Source organism: Rhinatrema bivittatum, chromosome 2 (genome assembly GCF_901001135.1).
Source record: "Rhinatrema bivittatum chromosome 2, aRhiBiv1.1, whole genome shotgun sequence".
Taxonomy (NCBI): Eukaryota; Metazoa; Chordata; class Amphibia; order Gymnophiona; family Rhinatrematidae; genus Rhinatrema; species Rhinatrema bivittatum.
Genome location: NC_042616.1, coordinates 411,719,479 through 411,741,365, shown reverse-complemented (window position 1 = coordinate 411,741,365; position 21,887 = coordinate 411,719,479). Strand labels below are relative to the sequence as shown.

Sequence of the window (21,887 nt, the reverse complement as noted above, 5' to 3'; positions counted from 1 at the left end):
GGACCTTCACCTATACCAGCGATCGTTCCCTGCAGGTTGAGCCCTTGAGTGCCAGGGCTGGCAGGACTTAAGTGGGGATGCCTCGATGAAGACGATGAAGCTGAAGACGAATGCAGGATCAGAGGTCCGGGTCAGGGCTGGCAGTGAAGGTGCAGAATGGAGTCCTATCCGAAGGTCCGGGGCAGGCAGCAGAGAAGCAAGAACGAAGTTCCAGGCCAAGGGTCGAGATGGGCAGCAGACAAGCAAAGACGTGAGGGCAAGCCGAGGTCAAAGGAGATCAAGCCGAGGCCTGGGTCACAGGAACTGAGGATCAAGGAAGAGGCCAGAGGCAGGAACGAAAGCACTGTCAGGAAGGCAGGAACTGGAACGCAGGACTGAACACAGGATCACAAGGACTGGAACAGGAGCAGGAACGAAACCAGGAACAGGATCAATGCAGGAGCAGGAAGAAGAGACGTCTGGAACAGCAACTAGCACTCTGAGGAGATGACCTATTGCAAAGGCAAGGAGCTGGAGACTGCTGTGGGGTTTAAATACCCTGGTAGCATGACATCATCTCCGGGGGCCGGGCCAAGGTTTCCCGCCGCGACCCTTTTAAAGGATGGAGCCTCCCGCGCGGCACGCCTAGGAGGAGCCCTGCTGGCCAGAGGAAGACGGCATTGGTGGCCGCATGGAGGGCCTCGGGTGGCCTGCCGCGAAGCGGGGCGTGTCGTGCTGGGCTGTGGTGGTGACAGGCGGCGAAAGAAGAAGGGAGGACCGGCCGAGGCCTACCACGGCCGGGCGCCGCAACACAAACCCCATGCCATTTTGATATCTCTTCTCTGGACTGCCTCCACTTTGTCTGTCTTTGTCCAGAAATGAATTCAGTACTTCAGGTGTGATCTTACCAACAATCTGTTGGCCCATGTGAAGGGAGTAGGAGCTGTGGTAGTGTCAGCCGCATTGGTATTTGACCACTCTTGAGCTTTCTTAGTTCATTTCTCATTCTGTATATTCCTCACTTGTGTTCACTATGTTGCAAATCTAATCATGAAATGTATTTAGTTCAATTAAAATGAATCAGCTGATATAGATATATTTTTTCTTTTTATTTGTTAACCCATCTGCAGTATCACGCAGAAAGATATTGAATTGGCCCAATTCCCAGGACTGGTCCCTGAAGAACTGCAGTCATCATCACTTTCCTTTGCATTCTCAGATATCTGTGCATATCAACTGCTGACTCTGGAAAGATGGCTGTAGAATGTTTCCAAATATGCTGAGTGATGAGGGATAGCTACAGGCAACCTGGAAGATGTCAGAGAGCTGCCAATCAAAATCCTCCTTTTTTGATTGGTTCTGAGGCTGGGGCTGGTCAGGTGACCCTGCCACAAACTGTATTTAAAGGCAGAGACCACTACCAGGATTTTTACACTTCTTTGAGATTTTGGGTTTGATCTTGCAGGTGATCGGCAGTGACCTAGGACGCAGAATGGCAGTGAGTAATTAGGATCTTTGTGGGGCTGGGAGAGCTTTTTGGGTTTTGTTTAAAATATTTAGTATTACATTCTGAGCTGTAAGATATAATTGTGGTGGTGGAGATTACTTTATCACTTTGCTCTTTTTGTTTTAATCTTGTGCTTTAACATATAATTACTTCTCTGGGAGAAATCTTCCTTAGGCTGATGTGGGAGGGGGAATTTGAGGCTCCTGCTCTAAATCTCTCTCTTCCTGCCTCTTCCCAGTTTGTGGGTGAACTTAGTGTGAGCTAATGGGTAAAACTGCTCTTAAACATTGGTGTTCCCTCCCTGTTGAGTGTTAACTAACAAAGTTGTTTTTCTTCTTGAAATGCACGTTCATGTTGCTAACTGTAATTGTCTCTACTTCAGGTTCTGTCCCTTAAATAAGCCTTTATTCTTCTCTGCATTGTTCCTGTTCCTCACACTCTTTCATCGCCACATGTTTGTTTAGTTAAATGACTCTTGCAGTCCTACTTGAGGAGTAAAATCAGACACACACCTGTCTGGATCTGTGAGGCTAATCGCATGTGCTATGTACCTGTTCTGAAAGTGTTAAGCCTTGTTCTTTCACTACAGACTTTGTTTTGGTGGAAACTTACTTGTCTTTTACTGGCATAAGCAGCATGGAATCTATCGATCTTTGGGATCCTGCCAAGTACTTGTAACCTGCATTGGCCATTGTTGGAAACAGGATGCTGGGCTTGATGGACCCTTGGTCTGATCAGTATGGCAATCTTATGTTCTTCCTTCCACCCAGTCACCTTTTGAGAATGCAAAATCCAGTCTCTGCCATTTGGGGTTAGGTTAAATGTTTTTGTACTTGCTGCAAAATATCAGTTTTTACTATTTCAAACATTTTTCCCTGTCTAAGACAGGGCTTTAAAAATTTTTTAAAAAGCTTCAAGGTGACTAACTTTCAGACCTTGGATTAAGGTACAGTGTGATAGGATTTGGTGTCCAGGTTGCTTTATCCCTAAAGAATGGGCTGGGAATGTCTCCAATTGCCTCAGTGGGAAATGGCCTAAATTACCTTCTCAACCCAAGGGTTTCTAGCTCATTTGTGCTACTCTCGAGCACATAGCTTTCAGGGCTATATGCTGAAGAGACTAAGGCATGGTTTGTAGTGGAGGTTTCTACTAAAGGGAATTTTAGGAGGGGTAACACCAACAGTCCACACCTTTTATTCCCTCCCGTATTGAGGAGTATTTGAAAAGAAATGAGGACATGGGACGTGGATGGCTCCCTTACAGTGAGGTGGTGAACTCTGTCCCAGACTTATTGTAGAGATCAGACACTGACCTCCAACCATTATTATTTGGTTGCACAAAACATTTTCTGTAAAGCAAAAGATTGAAGCCTTTCTTTTAACAACTCTTCTAAACTCCTGAGTTGATCACCAAAATCTTATTGTATGCAAATTCCTCTAAGCCAAAGCCTGGGCAATGCATCCTATAGGGAAAGTGTGCATTCAGCTTGTAACACTCTCCAGCCTTCAGGAAACAGTGGTTTAACCTGAGCAATAATTAGTCAGGATCAGGAAGGTAGATATTGCATGGTTATCTGGAAGATTAATTAATCTGCTTAGCAGGGAGGGGGTAAGTGCAGTAATTCTGGGAACTTGGTAGTTTTTAGGACCTGAATAATATCTTCCCTGTTCCTTTTTCATAGGGAATTGTTGTAAACAACTTGAACCTAAACCCTGGTCAGTGCATTCGCATTATGGGTTTTGTGCCAAAGGATGCTAAATGGTAAGTTGTGCGGGGAGATCTCTTCTGTGGAGACATGGGAGGCTGTTCATCTGTGCAGTCCTCTCTGGACAGGGCATTGTTGCACTGTTATGTAGCAAGCCAGGTATTAGATGCCTAAACAAGGTCAGGGCTAACCAGTTTTGTCCTTGTAACCCTACTGTAAGAGTGAGCATATGAGCTCATGAATACAATGCAGCAACAGGAATGGTATCTATCTTTGTCATGACTTACCTGTGAGGAGGGGGAGTTGGAATCAGAATAAGAATCATAACCTTCAGAATGGAGTAGGCCTTACTAAACTCTGGGTCTCCTGCATGATCCAAACACTACGCAGAATGTAGATAGGAGTTGCTGGAGTCCAGGGGTGTGTAGTCCTGATTTTTCTTTTGAGTCTTTCATTTATTTGGTTTAATGTTGGTTTGTGTGCCAAACCAACAAAAAAAAGTTAAGCGTGAAGAATCCCAAAACAGAAACCAACCAATAAACAGGCCCCTACAACCCTGGCTGGACCTATCTGGGGCAAAAAACTGCATTTGGGCCTGTTCCATTTGCCTCCGCTCCAGATGCTTTTCAAAATCTTTGTCAAAGATGGTTTATATCTGTCTGTGGCAGGAAAAAGGATCCTATGAGATAAATTCAAATCCTATGTCATAAGGCATTTAAACTAGATGCCAGGGGTGGCAGAAGGAAATTAGAATGTCATCCCCCAAATACAAATGCAAAGGAAAAGGGTGAACTGGATAACAAAAGTCAGCTAAATAAGTCACAAAAGGAGTCCAAGGGGAGCTGAGATCTGGGGGCTGAGGTCTGGGGGCTGTGGGGTTAGGTGAAGGCTTGTGAGAAGAGCCAAGTTTTAAGGGTTTTTTTAAATGTTTGGGTACAGTTTTCTTGACGCAGGTGGGCGGGCATTGAGTTCCAAATAGTTGGTCCAGCAATGGAGAGGGCCCGTTCTCTTGTGGCTGTATGATGGAAGAGTTTGGGGGGGGGGGGGGGGGAATGAAGAGGGTTCCTTTATACGCCGTTCCCATGGGTCTATTCGATGTGTGATATTGCAGGGAGTTATTCAGCCAATGGATGTCTGAGTTGTGCAGGGTTTTATGGATGATAGTAAGAGACTTGTGAAGGATTCTAAAGTGTATAGGGAGCCAGTGAAGGCCCATAAGTATGGGGTAATGTGATCTCTTCTACGGGAGTTGGTGAGGATTCTGGCCGCCGCGTTCTGAAGCATTTGGAGCGGCTTGATCGAGGTAGCAGGGAGGCCTAGGAGGAGGGTGTTGCAATAATCAGTCTTGGTGAAAAGTAAGGCCTGGGGAACTGAGCGAAAATCATAGGGATGGAGGAGTGGTCTTAGTTTTTTTAGAATGTGTAGTTTGTGGAAACATTCTTTCATGGTAGCGTTTATAAATTTTTTTAGGTTTAGGTGATTGTCTAAAGTGACTCCTAGGTCTCTGACCTGTTGGACCTTGGCTGTTGGTGAGTCAGGCTGAAGACCGTTGTGATGGTCTGGTGAGATAACAAGGAGTTCTGTTTTGGTTGTGTTGAGGGCGAGGTTGAGGCTGGTGAGGAGGTGATTAATTGAGGCTAGACAGTTATCCCAGATCTTAATGGATTTGGGGAGTGATTCTTTTACGGGGACATCGTCTGCGTATATGTAATGAGTAATGCCTAAAATGGCGAGGAGTTTGCAGAAGGGCAGGAGATGGGGATCTGCGCTGTGATGGTATCCAGCCAGGGTGCGATTGCAGGTGCCCCGTGGTGTACAATGGTCCTCAGAGGTGGGCGAACTACAGAACTTTCTGAACACTCAGGCAGCCGCAGGCTTGAATGATTCCAGGGGAGCGGATGGCGAGGGTTCATAAGCAGGCACCTCTTTCAAACTGGGCCATAGCTGATTTTAGGCGGATTACAAGTTTTGGAAATGCTGTTCAAGTCTCCAGAGCTACTAGCTTCCCTTGCACTATCTTTATAGCCTTTCTTTATTCCCATTGTGAGGGTTATCTAATGGTTTACTGCACCCTTCTTACGGGACCGGAGGAAGGACGGGTGGCCCAACTACCTGCCTCTGCAGACCACCGAGGGCATTAATATATCCTGTGGCTTCTGTTATCTTTCTCTTTTGTAAGAGGTTCTTTTTGTGTTTATGCAACTATTGCTAGTGCTACAGTATAGATGCAGATTCTTGGAATGTCTAAGTAATTATGGGGCTGGATTGGGGGGGGGGGGGGGGGAACTCGTGGGCATGGTAGTGATCTCATACCTTCCTTCAATGTTAATTGTGTTGGTTTGGTTCAGGGGCAGGAAGGGGGGAGGGGTTGGGGGTTTGGGGGGGTTCAATGTTCTCCTTTTGAATGGTGTTATGCCTTTGTTGTTTGTATGTTGTTGCTTGTGCAGGATCTTATCTCTATGCTGTGGAGAGGTGGGGACTCCGGCTGGGAGGGTCTTGCTCCTTGACTTAACGCTGCCTTGCCTCAGGTCTTTGTCTGGGTTACAGTTTTTTTTGAATGATTAAGCAAAGCAGGTGCATCTACTCCTGGAATGTTTGTGGTATCCACTCTCCGATAAAGAAAACTAAAATCCTGACTACTTTAAAGCGGAAATCCGCGGACCTAGTATTCCTGCAGGAGACGCGCCTTACTCACCCAGAACATAACAAATTGGGGGAAGTCTATTTTGCCTCTGCCACATCCAAATTGGCTGGGGTAGCCATTCTGGTCCATAAAAACCTCCTCCTGCGGGTACAGAAGGAAATCAGGGACCCCCTGGGCTGTTATGTAGTTCTAATAGCAGAATTAAACCATATGCCCGTGGTCTTCTGCAATCTTTATGCTCCCAATATGTACAATTCCTTTTTTTTTCAGGAGATTTACAATACACTACTACCTTATGTTTCACACACGCTGGTGGTGGGAGGAGATTTTAATGCAGTACGGGATCCTTCCTTAGACAAGTCTTCGGCCACTACTACAGATCGTGGGCTTAGCAAAGGCATCGCCCCTTTTAGAGAATACACTCCATCTGGTTGACCTGTAGAGAACCTTACACCCCTTAGAAAAAGAGTTTACACACCTATCTAGGGCCCACTCTACCTATTCCAGAATTGACTATCTTTTGGTAAGCGCACATGCCTTTTCGAAAATCACAGATACAGGTATTGATGAACTCATAATCTCAGATCTTGCACCTGTCTGGCTTGACCTGTCGGGGCCTGTCGCTGCTTCCCTGGAGATTTCCATATTTTTTGGCTGATGATCCCCACTTTCAGGATTTCCTTCGCTCTAAGTGGAGAGAATTCGCAGACCTGAATCAAGCCCAAGCAGATGATCCGGTGCTGTTTTGGTATACTGCCAAGGTAGGTAGTATGCGGGGAGACATAATATCTCACTTAGCCCATCAACGGAAAATGCTGGGCAGGTGCTTGTTAACCTTAGGAGCTCAATTGCAACAGGCAAAAAGGGCCCTGATAAAAATCCACACCCAGGACAACCGTGAGCGCTTTCTGTCTATTCAAACGGCACTGAATTCCCTCATTCATCAAAGAACAAAGAAAAGCATTATATATTATCAGTTTAAATTGTTCCAATATAATAAGAAATCAGGGAAGTTACTAGCCAATTTGATTCGAACTGCAAGTAGCCCAGGCATATAGCCGCTCAGATGGTGAACAATACCCCAGAGATATTAAATAGTTTCGGGAATATTACTCCAATTTATACACTTCTGAGGGGAGGAATACAAATTGTTATGCCGAATTTAAATTTCATATCACTTTGTCACACCTTAATGCAGACCTACGCACATGGCTGAGCGAGTCCTTCACCGCGGAAGAGGTCACAGTGGCTATTAAGCAGGCGAAACATCTAAAAGCCCCCGGGTCGGATGGGTTTACTGCAGAATTTTATAAGAGCATTGGGGAACCCCTGAGCATGTCGTTAGAGTCAGCATTTAACACTCTAATTTCAACAGGGGAATACCCGCCCCTTATGAACTCGGTGCATATAATGCTTATTCCCAAGCCGGGGAAGGACCCTCTATCCCCCGCCTCTTATCGTCCAATCTCCCTTCTAAATTTTGACCAAAAATTGCTGGCAAACATATTGGCAGACTGACTGGCTGTCATTTTGCCTTCTCTAATTGCCCCAGGGCAAGTTGCTTTGTCTGTAAGCGCTACACGTAAACCAACTTCCGCAAGGTGCTCAATGCATTGGCACTATGCGGGAGAGCTGAAGAACCCTACTTAGTGGTCAGCTTCGATGTGGAAAAAGCTTTTGACAGGGTTGAGTATGAATACCTATTCCATTGCCTGAGAGATATGGGTATAGAGGGCTGTTCTATGATGCCATACAACTGTTATACAAACATGCTATGGCTGCTATTGCCGCGAATGGAGTCCACTCGAGCCCTTTTCCAATTTACAGAGGAACTAGACAGGGGTGCCCCCTCTCCCCTTTGCTTTTTATTTTAACTCTGGAGCCTCTCCTGCTTTTGATCCAGTCTGCTAACTCGATAAGAGGGGTCAAACTTTGCGACACAATTTTCAAATATGTGGCTTTTGCTGACGATATCTTAGTATTCCTGATGGAGCCTCAGCGCACCCTATCATGTTTACTATTAGTTTTTCATGAGTATGGAGCCTTCTCTGGTCTTCACTTAAATCAGGATAAATCTGAAGCTTTGGCCTTCCCAGACATTCTTAAGGAGCATTGGGGCGATACCTTTCCCTTACACTGGGCCGGAGACTCTATCCACTACCTTGGAGTTCAACTGTCCACAAATTTAACACTTCTCTACGGGCTTAATGTTGCCCCAGTTTTACGTCTCTCACAAGATAAAATGCAGGCATGGAAGGATTTACCGCTGTCCCTGGGGGGCCAGGCAAACCTGTTCAAGATGGCCCTTTTGCCAAAATGGCTCTATGTGCTCCAAAATTTGCCCCTTAGACTTAAGCCCAAGGACCTTTTAGCCATAAATAAAGCCCTGTATTTGATGGGGGGAGGGGGGGTGAAGGGCTGATGTGCATGGAGCAGGAGAGAGAACTTGGAGTGATAGTGTCTAACGATCTGAAGTCGATGAAACAATGTGACAAGGAGATAGCTAAAGCCAGAAGGATGCTTGGCTGCATAGAGAGAGGAATATCTAGTAAGAGAAAGGAAGTGATGATCCCCTTCTAAGGGGCCTTGGTGAGGCCTCACCTAGAGTTACTATGTTAACTTCTGGAGACCATATCTCCAAAGGGACAGAGACAGGATGGAGGCGGTCCAGAGAAGGGCAACCAAAAAGGTGGATGATCTTCATAAAATGACTTATGAGGAGAAACTGAAGAACCTAAACATGTATACCCTGGAGGAGAGAAGGAGCAGGGGTGATATGATACAGACTGTCAGATACTTGAAAGGTTTAAATGATCCATGGTCAACAACAAACCTTTCCCATTGGAAAAAAATCAGTAGAACTAGGGGTCATGATTTAGAACTCCAGGGAGGAAGACTCAGAACCAATGTCAGGAAGTATTTCTTCACGGAGAGGGTGGTGGATGCCTGGAATGCCCTTCCGGAGGAAGTGGTGAAGACTAAAATTGTGAAGGATTTCAAAGGGGCATGAAGAGAAGATCCATGGGGGTGGCTTGCTGGAATGGTAGCTACTACCTGGTGATTACTACCCTTACTCAATAAGCCTTCACACGGTTAAAACAACTTCAACATGGCTCTCTGCTTCAACAGCAAGGGGAAATGTGGAAAAGAGGATTTGCATTCAGACAACAACCAACAAAGATTGAACTACACAGTCTGGGTAAACAAATAAGCATGAGGGTAGCTTGCATATTGCGGTGGTTACTACCCTAAACCAATTAAGCCTGATATTTCACTTTGAATGCATATACAGCATCGCTCTCTGCTTTAACAGCAGGGGAAATGTGGGAAAAGAGGATTTACATTCAGCCATCATCCAACAAGGCATTGATCTGTGCAGTCTGGGTAAACAAGCATCGGGGTAACTTGCTTGATGTGGCGGTTACTACCCTTAACCATTAAGCCTTATACTTCACCTTTGATGCAATCCAATGTTACTCTCTGCATCAATGGCAGGGGGTGGCAGGAAATTTGAATCAGTTACCAACAAGTGCATTGAACTTGGTGGTCGTTGAAAAATATAAGTGTGGGAAAATAAGTGTGGGAGCTTGCTGGGCAGACTGGATGGCTGCCCAGCAAGCTTTTTCTGCCATCATTTCTATGTTTCTATGTTTCCATGAGTGATGCTTTAGAAAGCCCTGGCCACACCACAGGATGGTGCTGAAGTGATGTCAAAGGATGAAATTGACTTAAGTCCTGCAGCCATTAAATACAAAGCAGGTAGGGATGCCAAGATGTGGTCTCCTAGTAAATGTACCATCCTGAAAAGCAGCTCCAAGGACTCTTCTGCTGGCCAAGGCACCAATGCAGCTCTTCACTGTGCCTCACAAGGAGTTCATAACTGCTTGGCCAAGTGTTCTAGTTCTGTTTAACCTGTTGCACATGGAGGGCCTGAGGACTTCAGGGCATTCTGGCCTCACTACCTCATTGGGGTGGAGGCAGCAGGTCTGTCAGCCAAATACAGACTGACCAAGTAGGAGCTTCTTCCCACAGGAAGGGCAGCAGGAAAACGGTTCTTGTATCTTAATTTTAGACAATCCTTCATTGGAAAATCCAGATTGGAAAAAGATTTGGCTCATAACAGCTCCATACTCAAACCACATAACAGAGACCACTGGATATACTCAAAACTATCCAAGAAACATACCCAGCATAGATTTAAAAACACAATAATGATTGTGAGGGCACAATAGAAAGAATGATATCTACATGTTTTTAACTTATATTATTTAATACAGAGGAAAAAGACTTCAGATGCCAAGTCTAAAGCTGAATCACTTTCAGAATGGTTGCAAAGTGCAAAATCATAGTTTCTATTGTGCTTTAAAATCTAAGCTGGGCATTTTTCTTGGATAGATCATAACGGCTCCATTCACAAACATATTCGGCATCTCATTTTTCATGTTAAGGTGGCAAACTCTTATTAAAGATTAGTTTTGGGGGTGGGGAGGTAAGATTTTAAAATCCTCCATCTTTATATGGCAGCTGTCTGTGTTCAAAGGGAGCAGATTTAGGGTCCATGACTGCAGGGTTCTAGAAGGAGCCCTGGTGCATGGGCCCCACCCAAGAACAGTCAATGCTATAACCCCAAGTAAACAAGCTGGGAAGAGTGAATAATGAAAACGTCCCCAGGTTGTGAATAGAAGGCTTCATGGCACCAAATCTTAGCCCTGCATATTTGAGTGGAAAACACAAAAGAGCAGAAGCGAACAGCCAAGCTGGATGTGCCTTAACTTATTGGAAGACATCTTCAATTCCAAGTTTGCCGTTAACAGTTCGTAAGCATTGGCCCACGATATGGAGAAATGGACTGAAGTAAATGGCCTTCTGGAATTTGAGGATACTTGGTATCATTCCAATGATGGCTAGCTCTACAAGTTTGATATTGTGGTGTTCGTCATTGCTCGTCATTCATTGTTTTCTGTTGTAATCCTATAAATAGGATATGAGTTAGAGGAGGGGGAGGGAGGTGGAGAAGAGGACTTGGTGGGGGTATAGTAAAATTACTTACTGGGCTATAGTTTATCCTTCATGCAGACTAATCTTTGCTTAATAAACTTAAAAGCAAACTATGTTCAAGTGTACAGAACTGTTCAGGTAGCACAAACCTAAAAATCTTCCAGGAAACTTGGATTTGAATAACTCTTTTCAAGAGAATTTTACATGCGTTGCCACTAATAGTAACTTGTAAATGCTTGATAAACTCCTAGCAGTGATCTATGCTGCAGCAGAATTAGTTGCATATGGCATACAGTGATTTCATGTTAAGCTGTAACTTCCAGTTCATACCTGCTAATATTTCTCAATAGATTGCTCTTTTCCCCCCTCTCCTTTGATAGCTTTGCCATCAACCTGGGAAAAGACAGCTCCAATTATGTGCTTCCCCTTAACCCTCAGTTCGATGAAGAGGGGGATATTAATACCGTCTTGTGCAACTCCAAGGAAGCAGATAAATGGGGCAGAATTAGTTGCATATGGCATACAGGGGCCGATGCAATATGGTGCACTGTCCTGAGCGCACTGTTAACCTGCAGTCAGATGCGGGTAAAATAGGCGATAATCAATCCCCTAATGCAATAAGGGGATTAGTGCTTATTCAATGTGCGTCTAACGCGGAGTGAATGCAATAGCGCTCTTCACATGCAAATTCATGTGAATGAGGCTATTAGGCATTCACTCCTGATGCAAAAAGAAAAATGTGCCAGGAGCAGGCATTAATAGATGTGCGCATCGAAAACATAAGAAAAAAATAAAATTGAGGATCGGGCCCATCACAAAACCCATCACAGAGCCGGCCCAGCTCATCCTCTGCATCCTCCATGTGGTGTGAGACCCAGAGGAACTTCGTGCCACGATCTGATCCCTCCCTGGCAGTCCGAGGGGCGAACTTCCTTTAGTCCCGATGTGCTGCACTGCAGGAGGCGAGTTCAGTCCCTCCCTCCGCCTCTTCTTCCTGAGTGTGTGTGTGTGTGTGTGTATGTGGGGGGGGGGGGGGGTGATCAGGTGCTGCTGTGAGCGCACAACCCCGCTATCTGGCCGTCCGTGGGGGACACTTGCCAAGTTTATCGGCGTCGGTTTTCATGACCGCCGCATGGCAGTAAGGGAAACTGATGCCGATAAACTCGGCATTGGTTTTTACCTTCGAGATAGAAATTATTGCACAGCCGAGTCCCCGGGAGCCAGATGCCCATCAGCATCAGTTTTTACTGCAGAATGTCTTGTTCAGCTTCCCGATGACGTTGAGATTTCCATCAGCCAATCCCATGCTGGAAGGGCCTAGTGTTAGGGAGGCTGTGGGTGGGATAAACCCAATGGGAAAGCGCCGGAGAAGGGGGCGGGTTAACCTGAAGCGTGTTCCTAGTCACAGAAAGAGAGGGAGTTTATAGGCATCAGTTTCCCCCTAATTTAAATATTGCATCGGCCCCTCAGTGATTTCATGTTAAGCTGTAACTTCCAGTTCATACCTGCTAATATTTCTCAATAGATTGCTCAGGGCATGTTCAGGCAACCTGTGAATCTTTCAGAAGGAATTCCCTTCCCAGATCTTTGGAGGAGACTCCTTAACTTTGCTCTTTTCCCCCTTCCCTCTGATAGCTTTACCATCAACCTGGGAAAAGACGGCTCCAATTATGTGCTTCACCTTAACCCTCGGTTCGATTACCAGGGGGATATTAATACCATCTTGTGCAACTCCAAGGAAGCAGGTGAATGGGGGACAGAACAGAGGGAGAGTAACTTCCCCTTTCATCAGGGTGAAAACACAGAGGTGAGGAATCCTACTTTTTTTCTTTTTTCGAGGTTGGTGATTGGGATTGACTGGCAGTTGCTTTTCAGAAGCTAAAAATAACCACCTGCATCTTGCAAAGGAACAAAGATTGAGAGGCTTGGACCAGGATGGTTCTATGGCTGAGAACTGAGTTTGCCTCCTTCCCACTCTTCCTGGTAGCTTCCTCCTGTTCTGGCTTCCAACCTCCTGTACTACAGAGTCTTAAGAACACACTAACAAGTGCCATGCTGGGTCCGCCATGGCTCCACTGAGCCCAGCATCTTGTCAGCAACAGAGATCAGTCTGGGTAACAAGTACCTACCAGATCCCTCAACAATATTTCCTTTTTTCTTTTGTTTGCACAAATCATATACATTTCAATTTTAATAGAACCTCTTGGGGACATATTTTGAACACAGCAATAAGCCATCAGATGACAATTCTGTAACAATTGTACGTTCAACATATACTCCACATTCATACACACATTCTTCAAAAACCCCATTACCAACTACCACCCCTCTCTTTACCATTTCCATACCACTTTCTGCCAATTGTCCTCATGGAGCAGCCAAATTACTGAACAATAGTTCCTATGTCATGGAGTTTTGGAGCGGCCTCAGAGGGAACGGAGGCAGGCTGTGCGGCTCGGCGCGCGCAGGCTGCCCAAAATCGGCAGCCTTGCGCGCGCCGATCCTGGATTTTATAAGATACGCGCGGCTACGCACGTATCTTATAAAATCCAGTGTACTTTTGTTTGTGCCTGGTGCGCGAAAAAAAGTATGCGATCGCGCTATTTTTTAAAATCTACCCCTTAGAGAATAGCCACTGCCATTAGCAATGGTAACATGGAATAGACTTAGTTTTTGGGTACTTGTCAGGTTCTTATGGCCTGGATTGGCCACTGTTGGAAACAGGATGCTGGGCTTGATGGACCCTTAGTCTGACCCAGTATGGCATTTTCTTATGTTCTTATGTTCTTGCAATCTGCCACTGTGTTAAAATCTCCCCAACCTTGAGCTTGTATTCTGGAAAATTAGCAGCTGAGCTACTATGTTCACAAAAATATCATGTGAGTATATATTGGGAATGTATAAATTGCAAAAAGCAATTTTCAGTTGGTACAGCGAGCCTAATGCAATGATATACCTCCCTTCGGGTCTTGTAGGTGATGATCAATCTGAAATGATAACTGCTTATGTATAAGGATTGCACTCCCCTTGTTCGGCTTGAAAAAGAAGAATATAAGCATTGACCAATCCACTCACAGTTCAATGTAGTGTGCTTTCCGTCAGTCAAATGGATTTTCTGTAAAAACAAAACCTCAGATTTTAAACACTTAACATATTCAACAACTTTTTGCACTTCACTGGCAAATGGATCCCATCCGTATGTAATGTCAGTATCTGAACCGTCACCATATCTCTCTAGTACAATCTGCAGATAATTACCATCCTTCTCAGAGCGTACTATTTTTTATTTAATTATTTTATAGATTTTTCTATACCGGGGTACGTAAATAACATCACCTCGGTTTACATTCAAACAGTAATTCAGCATTGCGCTTTACAATATAACATGGTAACTGAACGAATACAATACAGTATATAACTTTGTATTAATAGAATATAAGCAATATGGGGCGGATTTTCAGAGCCCTGCTCGCCTAAATCCGCCCAAATCCGGGCGGATTTAGGCGAGCAGGGCCCTGCGCGCCGGTGAGCCTATTTTACATAGGCCTACCGGCGCGCGCAGAGCCCCGGGACTTGCGTAAGTCCCGGGGTTCTCCGAGGGGGGGCGTGTCGGGGGCGGGCCCGGTCGTTGCGGCATTTAGGGGGCGTGTCGGCAGCGTTTTGGGGGGCGGGTACGGGGGCGTGGCTACAGCCCGGGGCGGTCCGGGGGCGTGGCCTCGCCCTCCGTACCCGCCCCCAGGTCGCGTCCCGGCGCGCAAGAGGCCCGCTGGCGCGCGGGGATTTACGCCTCCCAGAGGGAGGCGTAAATCCCCCGACAAAGGTAAGGGGGAGCATAGACAGGGCCGAGTGGGTGGGTTAGGTAGGGGAAGGGAGGGGGAAGGTGAGGGGAGGGAACGGGGGTAGGCTGCGCGGCTCGGCGCGCGCCGGCTATACAAAATCAATAGCCTTGCGCGCGCCGATCCAGGTTTTTAGCAGATACGTGCGGCTCCGCGCGTATCTACTAAAATCCAGCTTACTTTTGCTTGCGCCTGATGCGCCAGCAAAAGTAGGCCAATTCGCGCTATTTGAAAATCTACCCCCATATGAGAGATTGTGGCAGTTAGGAAGAGTAGTTGAGGATTCAGATCATTGATAGTAGGCTTTTTTAAATAGCCAGGTTTTAAGGTTTTGTTTAAATTTTTTGTGACAGAGTTCCTGGCGTAATTCAGAGGGCATGGTGTTCCATATTGTTGATCCAGCAATGATGAAAGATCGTTCTTTTGTACTAGAGAGTTTAGTCAGATTGGGTGCTGGGATATTTAGTTTGGCTAAATTCTAGAATCTTGTTGGGCGGGAAGACGTTTTGAATTGTAGTTGATCTGTGAACCAGTGCATTTCTATGTTTTGAATGGCTTTGTGTATCAGCAACATAGATTTATAAATTATCCTGTAAGCCACGGGTAGCCAGTGCAAAGACTGAAGAGCTGGAGTGATGTGATAATGCGGGCAGCTGCATTTTGCAGCATTTGCAAAGGTTGAATGGTGGCTTTAGGTAGACCCAGTAACAGAGCATTGCAGTAATCAATCTTTGATAAAATAGTTGCTTGTAAGACTGTGCGGAAATCATATTGGTATAATAGAGATTTAATACGTTTAAGCGTGTATAGCTTAAAGAAACCATTTTTTACAGTATCCGCGATGAATTTTTTAAACGTGAGATTGCTGTCAATGATGATACCAAGGCTGCGTACTTGTTGTGAAATAGTGGAGTTGTTTTGAGAAATATCCGAGTTGATCAGTATTGTATTTTTTGGAGGTGAAATTATGATAAGTTCAGTTTTATTGGTATTTATAGCCAATTGGTTGTCTGTGAGGATTGTTTTAATTATATTAAAAAAAAATTTTTTTTTACTATAAATTATATTATATATTATATTATATTATATATATATATATTATATTATATATATATATATATATATAATATTATATATATATATATATATAATATTATATATATATTATATTATATTATATATTATATTATATATATTATATAAATTATATAAATTATAAATTATAGATTGTTTTACTATAAAAGAAGTTATATCCCAAAGGCCTCCCAGCCTAAACCTCCGGGCATACATGCACACCCCATTTTTACATATATTGATCCACGCATTATCAGCTACTCTAAGCAGCCTAAACTTGCAAAAGTGGTACTTTCCTTCACATTCATTCACACACAAGTCACATTCACACTTTAATTCCAGTGCATCTTGTTTACATCACTCTTCACTTCACCTTGCCCCAAGGGACCACCACCCTCTATGACCTCTCTACTCCCTTCAGGGTATGCTCATAAACATCTATCCCTTGAAACATAGGCTTAAAGGTAATCTATAGCCTAAATAAACTCTCTGTAAATATGAAGCTTTAAACATTAAGATTTACTCAAGTTTGTGTGTCAGCGTTATTCTCACAAATTTAGTGAAACAGGAACACCATTCTCACTCAGAGCAGACCTAAGCCTTCATTTTGTTCCCAATCTTTGATCCTCTGCACTTTCATTATATCCCAGTTGGCTTAAAAACTGTAAACAACTCAGAGTTGGGTGAGGGTTTGGTAATATCAAAATTTGCAGGCTGCTTTTGGTAGACTTCTGCATTGTAGGTTTTGTTTATTTTGCAGCGTTACAACCACAGTTTTGATGTAAAAATCAGAGCGTTACTGCTGAACTTTATTAGGATAAGTATAGTTGTTTAACTGCCAGCATGAGTTTCATTTAACATTCTTGAACTCAACCAAACACATCTGCAGGATTAATTGCGCAAAAAATGCCCCCTATTCCATCTGCTGTAAAGAAAAACAAACAAAAAAAAGCCCCTTAGCTATGAGATACACCTGCTGCATCCAGCAAGGACAGAAATACTGAAGCCTCAGCTTTCGTAGTGAAATGTAACGTTTTATTTTCATGATGTACCCGTAATTTAGCTGGGAACAAAATGAGAATCTGTTACCCCTGCGAAACACTTTGAGCGTGTTGGTGTCAGTTTTTCCTTTGGGCTACCATGTGGACTGAAAAATCATTAAAGAGAAGGATCTTATTTCTCAAATATTCAACTTTCTCTTGCTGCTAGTATGCTTGAAGCTTAGTTTTATGCAAGCAGTTAATTATACAAGCCAAGACTGGATAGGGTTTACTTCTTTTTCCAGTAGCAGCCTAATGTGGTGAACCTGTTCACATCGCAGATGATCGTCCGGTATTGCTAGGCCCAGGTTCTAAGGAAGCCATTTCTCAATATAGTCTAGCAATATAGCGGTTTTTCCCCACAGCTCACCAAGTTGATGCTCCGCTTCTATTAACCGATCATCCTGCAGAGATATACATTGCTCTTCATGGTCTAGACATTTAGATTATCCCTCTAAACCACCTTTTATTTCCTAAATGGCAGCCTGTTTCTTGATCAACTGCTCATCCAACACAGCTGGGACACTTGAGATTTGCTGAAGAACATCTTTGGAGATGTTAGCAAGTATTTGGTCTCCTTCTCCAGGTACTGCCATTTTAAGATTGTTGCGCCCGTTGGTCGCAGATAACTGCGCCCTCTGTTACTCACCTCTCTTCTGCCTAATTCTGCTCCTTGGTGTAAGATGGCTGCCTCCGCTTCTGCACACCAACTTCTCCGGCATCCCCGGACCGGCATGGGCGATTGTGTTCACCATTTTCCTTCTGGCATCACCTAGGGCACGCGCGCACACGCTGGCCCTCCTTTTACGTGTGTCATAGCAGGAACCTCGGAGGTGTCCCCTCCACATGACATCACTACCTACAGATATTTAAACTCCCTTTGCTAACGTTCCACGAGTTAGCAAGGATTCCTGCTGATTTTGCTTCATATTGATGCTCGCTGCATTGAGGTCCTGCTTTGGACGACTTAGGTTCCCGCTCCTCGGGGGCCTTGCCTCACTCCATCTCTACCCTTCGGAGTCATCTTGCTTCCAGCTAGGACGCCTAGGTACGCGCTCCTCGGGGGCCTTGTCTCGTCCCGGACCTCTGCTTCATGGTGGTTCCTCTCTACTACTGCCTCCAGTTCAGAGTGAGTACTCCTGCTCTCCTGCCTGTCTCTGTTCTCTCTTACCAGCTACAGTGTGGATTCATGGTGTACCCCACTCTGTGGGCCACTACCAGATCCAGCCTCTCAGGCCTTCCATCTACAGTTCAGATACACGGCGTACCACGCTCTGCGGACTACTACCAGATCCAACTCACTCAGGCCTTCCATCTACAGTGCGGATTCACGGCGTACCCTACTCAGTGGACCACTGCTGGATCTACCTCTCTCGTTGAACCTAGTGAGAAACCATCTCAGCGTTACCCACGCTACAGAGTACAGACAGTATTCACCATCTGGGACCCTTCTCTTCTGGACTGAGGTTCTTAACCCGTTCCACAGGTTCTACTCATCATTTGCAGTATAATTAAGACTATCTGTTCTCTGTGTCTTCACTACCGAGAACCAGCCTATTGAAGCAAGACCCCACAGGGCTCCGCCCTGTGGGAAGATTCATCTCTTGTTGTGACCAAGGGCCCACGATTCACATCAAATTATAAAAAAGATCTGTGGCTTTTTTCTCTCGACTGACTCATATCGTTTCTGCACTCATAACCTCACAGGAAACACTGCACCATCTGCTGATCTTGTCTCCCAGCTTTATCAAGGACATTTTCTTCATTAGCAAGTATTTTGCAGGCAGCAGAAAGCAAGGTTTTTAGTTTATTTTAGGAGATCAGATGAGTACCATAACCAAAAGTCCTCAATATTTCTTGTATATTAGAATTTGCCTTCACAACTACTGAGGTTCCTCAATTTTATTCCCCTCCCATATTGCGTGTCATGATAACTGCAGTAATAATCCCTTGTGGGAACAATACACCTTCAAACTATGAGCCCAAAGTCCATCCTGTTGTGCTCAGCATTCCGCAGGCTAATCTCACAAACTGCTGCTCTCACATCAGTCTCAAGGCTGTTCACCCATGCATTGAAATGCTACCAGCATGGTCCGATGCCATCAGCACTGCATGTGGCAAGAAGCTATCAGGCCTGTCCAGCTGCATGTCTCCTTAAGCGAGTGCCTGACTTCTGTCTTTTAAAGGGACTGTGGTGGGAAAAGCCCTGCGGCATCCGCTGATGACATCAGATGCTAAGCCCTATAAAGGGCTTCTCTGGCCTGCACTCATTGCCTCAGAACACGCTCTACTCCTAACGTCTTGTCTTCAACCCAGTGTTTTATCTGTGGCCCAGTCTCATCTTCTGTGTTCCTTGCCTGCCTATGCTTCTCCTCACCTGTCCCTTCCTGCCTATCCATCCCCTCTTTCCCTTCGGTCAGCTACCTGGTTGACTTCGGCTTACCACTGGATACTTTTGACCATAGCCTGCCCCTGCTACCGGATATGCCTGACCCTAGTATCCAAGATGACCTCCTTTGCCATCAGCAGAGACCCCCACCTGAGACCTGACAGGATTGGTACCCAAGGGCTCAACCTGAGGGGAATGAGGGCTAGTATAGGCAAATCTCCAGCTGGGTCTCTGCCACATCTGCAGAGTCTGGTTTCCAGGGGCTGCTAATGGCAGCATTTGCAGCACCCTGAAATGAGGTTGTCTCTGACCTAGTGGCTTAACTTTGAGTCCATGTTCCAAAGGTTCTGAAAGCAGCTGTAGTTTATAGTCCCTGGCTGAAATCACTGGAATGACTTGGCTATTTTTGGAGGGGGTATTAAGAGGAGAGAAATATAGGCTGCCTTGAATGAAGGCTCATGGTACTATAGCAAATAGTTCAGCTCAGTTCCAATTGAGCAGGAAGCCCAAGAGTAAACAGCTGGGTAAAATCTCTAGCTTTATCTGGGGCTCAGTTGGACAACCTTTGACTCCAAGAGGGAAAATAGTAGAAACTGCCATAAAGTACATAAGTATCTAACTTCCACTCAATCAAATTCCTTTTTGCCTCTGGATATGAAATTCAGGCTCCAGACACGAAAAGGCCATTGGACTCTGAAGGAATTATTTTGGTGCATTTTTTAAAATATTTGTTTGCATAAGTGGAAGAACTAGCTGGGAGAAATATTCCTATTAAAATGAGAAGCATAAAACTAGCCAGAGGTGCTATACAAATGTTTGTTTGAAGGGCCAGATTTACTCTTCTCTGGGTGTGGTTGTGGTTACTACCTTAAACTACTCTGGCATGTCCTAGCAACTATTTTGTTCAGGGCAAGGGGATAAACTTCCTACATTGAATAACTCATATTTAATTTCCCAGCTCCATTTTAATAAACTTGGCAGGGGGTGAATTAGGAATTTGACGTGCCACACCTAAAATTGACTTTTTTTTGTCTGTTACAGGTGTGCATCACATATCAGTATAACGAGTTCGTAGTGGAGCTGCCTGGGAACAATGAAATTAGGTTCCCCAAACGATTGACTTTTGACACAATCAATTATATGGAAGTGAATGGCTTACAGACCATGGGGATGAAAATTGAATGGAATACAGATCAACGGGATCGCTATTGACTAATGTGGAAGAGCTTGCCTCTTGATATTTAAGATAAATAAAAATAATTACTGATTTTCTCGTTCTCCTTGAATTATTTTGATATCAATGTTTTGATTCCTTGAGCAGTACTCAGATGCTTTCGCTGTCTGTACAACATCTAGCTTGCTCTTGATATCTAAAACAAGCATCCAGATCTTGTAGTAGAAATATAACATTTACAAATGTCCCTACTCACAGCTTTTAAGATTAACTGTACTATAAATATTATCTGGTTTCTGATTATTAAAGTAAAGACAAATGATGTGAAAAAATTGTCCCTCATATGCCTTCCTGGCTATGGGTATTTGTCATGCTTGATGCTTGATACCCCAAAAGATCACCTTTTAGACTATAGTGATAGGAGTATACTACCGTCCACCTGGTTAAGATGGTGAGACGGACAGTGAAATGCTAAGAGAAATTAGGGAAGCTAACCAAATTGGTAGTGCGGTAATAATGGGAGACTTCAATTACCCCAATATTGACTGGGTAAATGTATCATCGGGACACACTAGAGAGATAACGTTCCTGGATGGAATAAATGATAGCTTTATGGAGCAATTGGTTCAGGAACCGACAAGAGAGGGAGCAATTTTAGATCTAATTCTCAGTGGAGCACAGGATTTGGTGAGAGGGGTAATGGTGGTGGGGCTGCTAGGCAATAGTGATCATAATATGATCAAATTTGAATTAATGACTGGAAGAGGAACAGTATGCAAATCCATGGCTCTCATGCTAAACTTTCAAAAGGGAAACTTTGATAAAATGAGAAAAATTGTTAGAAAAAAACTGAAAGGAGCAGCTACAAAAGTAAAAAGTGTGCAAGAGGCATGGTCATTGTTAAAAAATACCATTATAGAAGCACAGTCCAGATGTATTCCACACATTAAGAAAGGTGGAAAAAAGGCAAAATGATTACTGGCATGGTTAAAAGGGGAGGTGAAAGAAGCTATTTTAGCCAAAAGATCTTCATTCAAAAATTGGAAGAAGGATCCAATAGAATAAAATAGGATAATGCACAAATGTTGGCAAGTTAAATGTAAGACATTGATAAGACAGGCTAAGAGAGAATTTGAAAAGAAGTTGGCTATAGAGGCAAAAACTCACAGTAAAAACTTTTTAAAATATATCCGAAGCAGAAAGCCAGTGAGGGAGTCAGTTGGACCATTAGATGATCGAGGGGTTAAAGGGGCACTTAGAGAAGATAAGGCCATTGCGGAAAGATTAAATGATTTCTTTGCTTCGGTGTTTACTGAAGAGGATGTTGGGGAGGTACCCGTAATGGAGAAAGTTTTCATGGGTAATGATTCAGATGGACTGTATCAAATCACAGTGAACCTAGAAGATGTGGTAGACCTGATTGAAAACTGAAGAGTAGAAAATCACCTGGACCAGATGGTATACACCCCAGAGTTCTGAAGGAACTAAAAAATAAAATTTCAGACCTATTAGTAAAAATTTGTAACCTATCCTTAAAATCA

The 21,887-nt window shown here is 44.3% G+C and overlaps 1 protein-coding gene across 1 annotated transcript; it reads left to right on the top strand.

Annotated features, from left to right (window-relative positions):
• The first annotated feature begins 1,428 nt into the window (after positions 1 to 1,428).
• On the top strand, positions 1,429 to 20,440 carry LOC115086151 (galectin-1-like). The gene is made up of 4 exons (XM_029592654.1): positions 1,429 to 1,477; positions 3,168 to 3,247; positions 12,469 to 12,640; positions 20,214 to 20,440. The coding sequence occupies exons 1-4, from the start codon at positions 1,472 to 1,474 to the stop codon at positions 20,382 to 20,384; spliced, it is 429 nt and encodes a 142-aa protein (XP_029448514.1). The 5' UTR covers positions 1,429 to 1,471; the 3' UTR covers positions 20,385 to 20,440.
• The last annotated feature ends 1,447 nt before the right edge of the window (positions 20,441 to 21,887 follow it).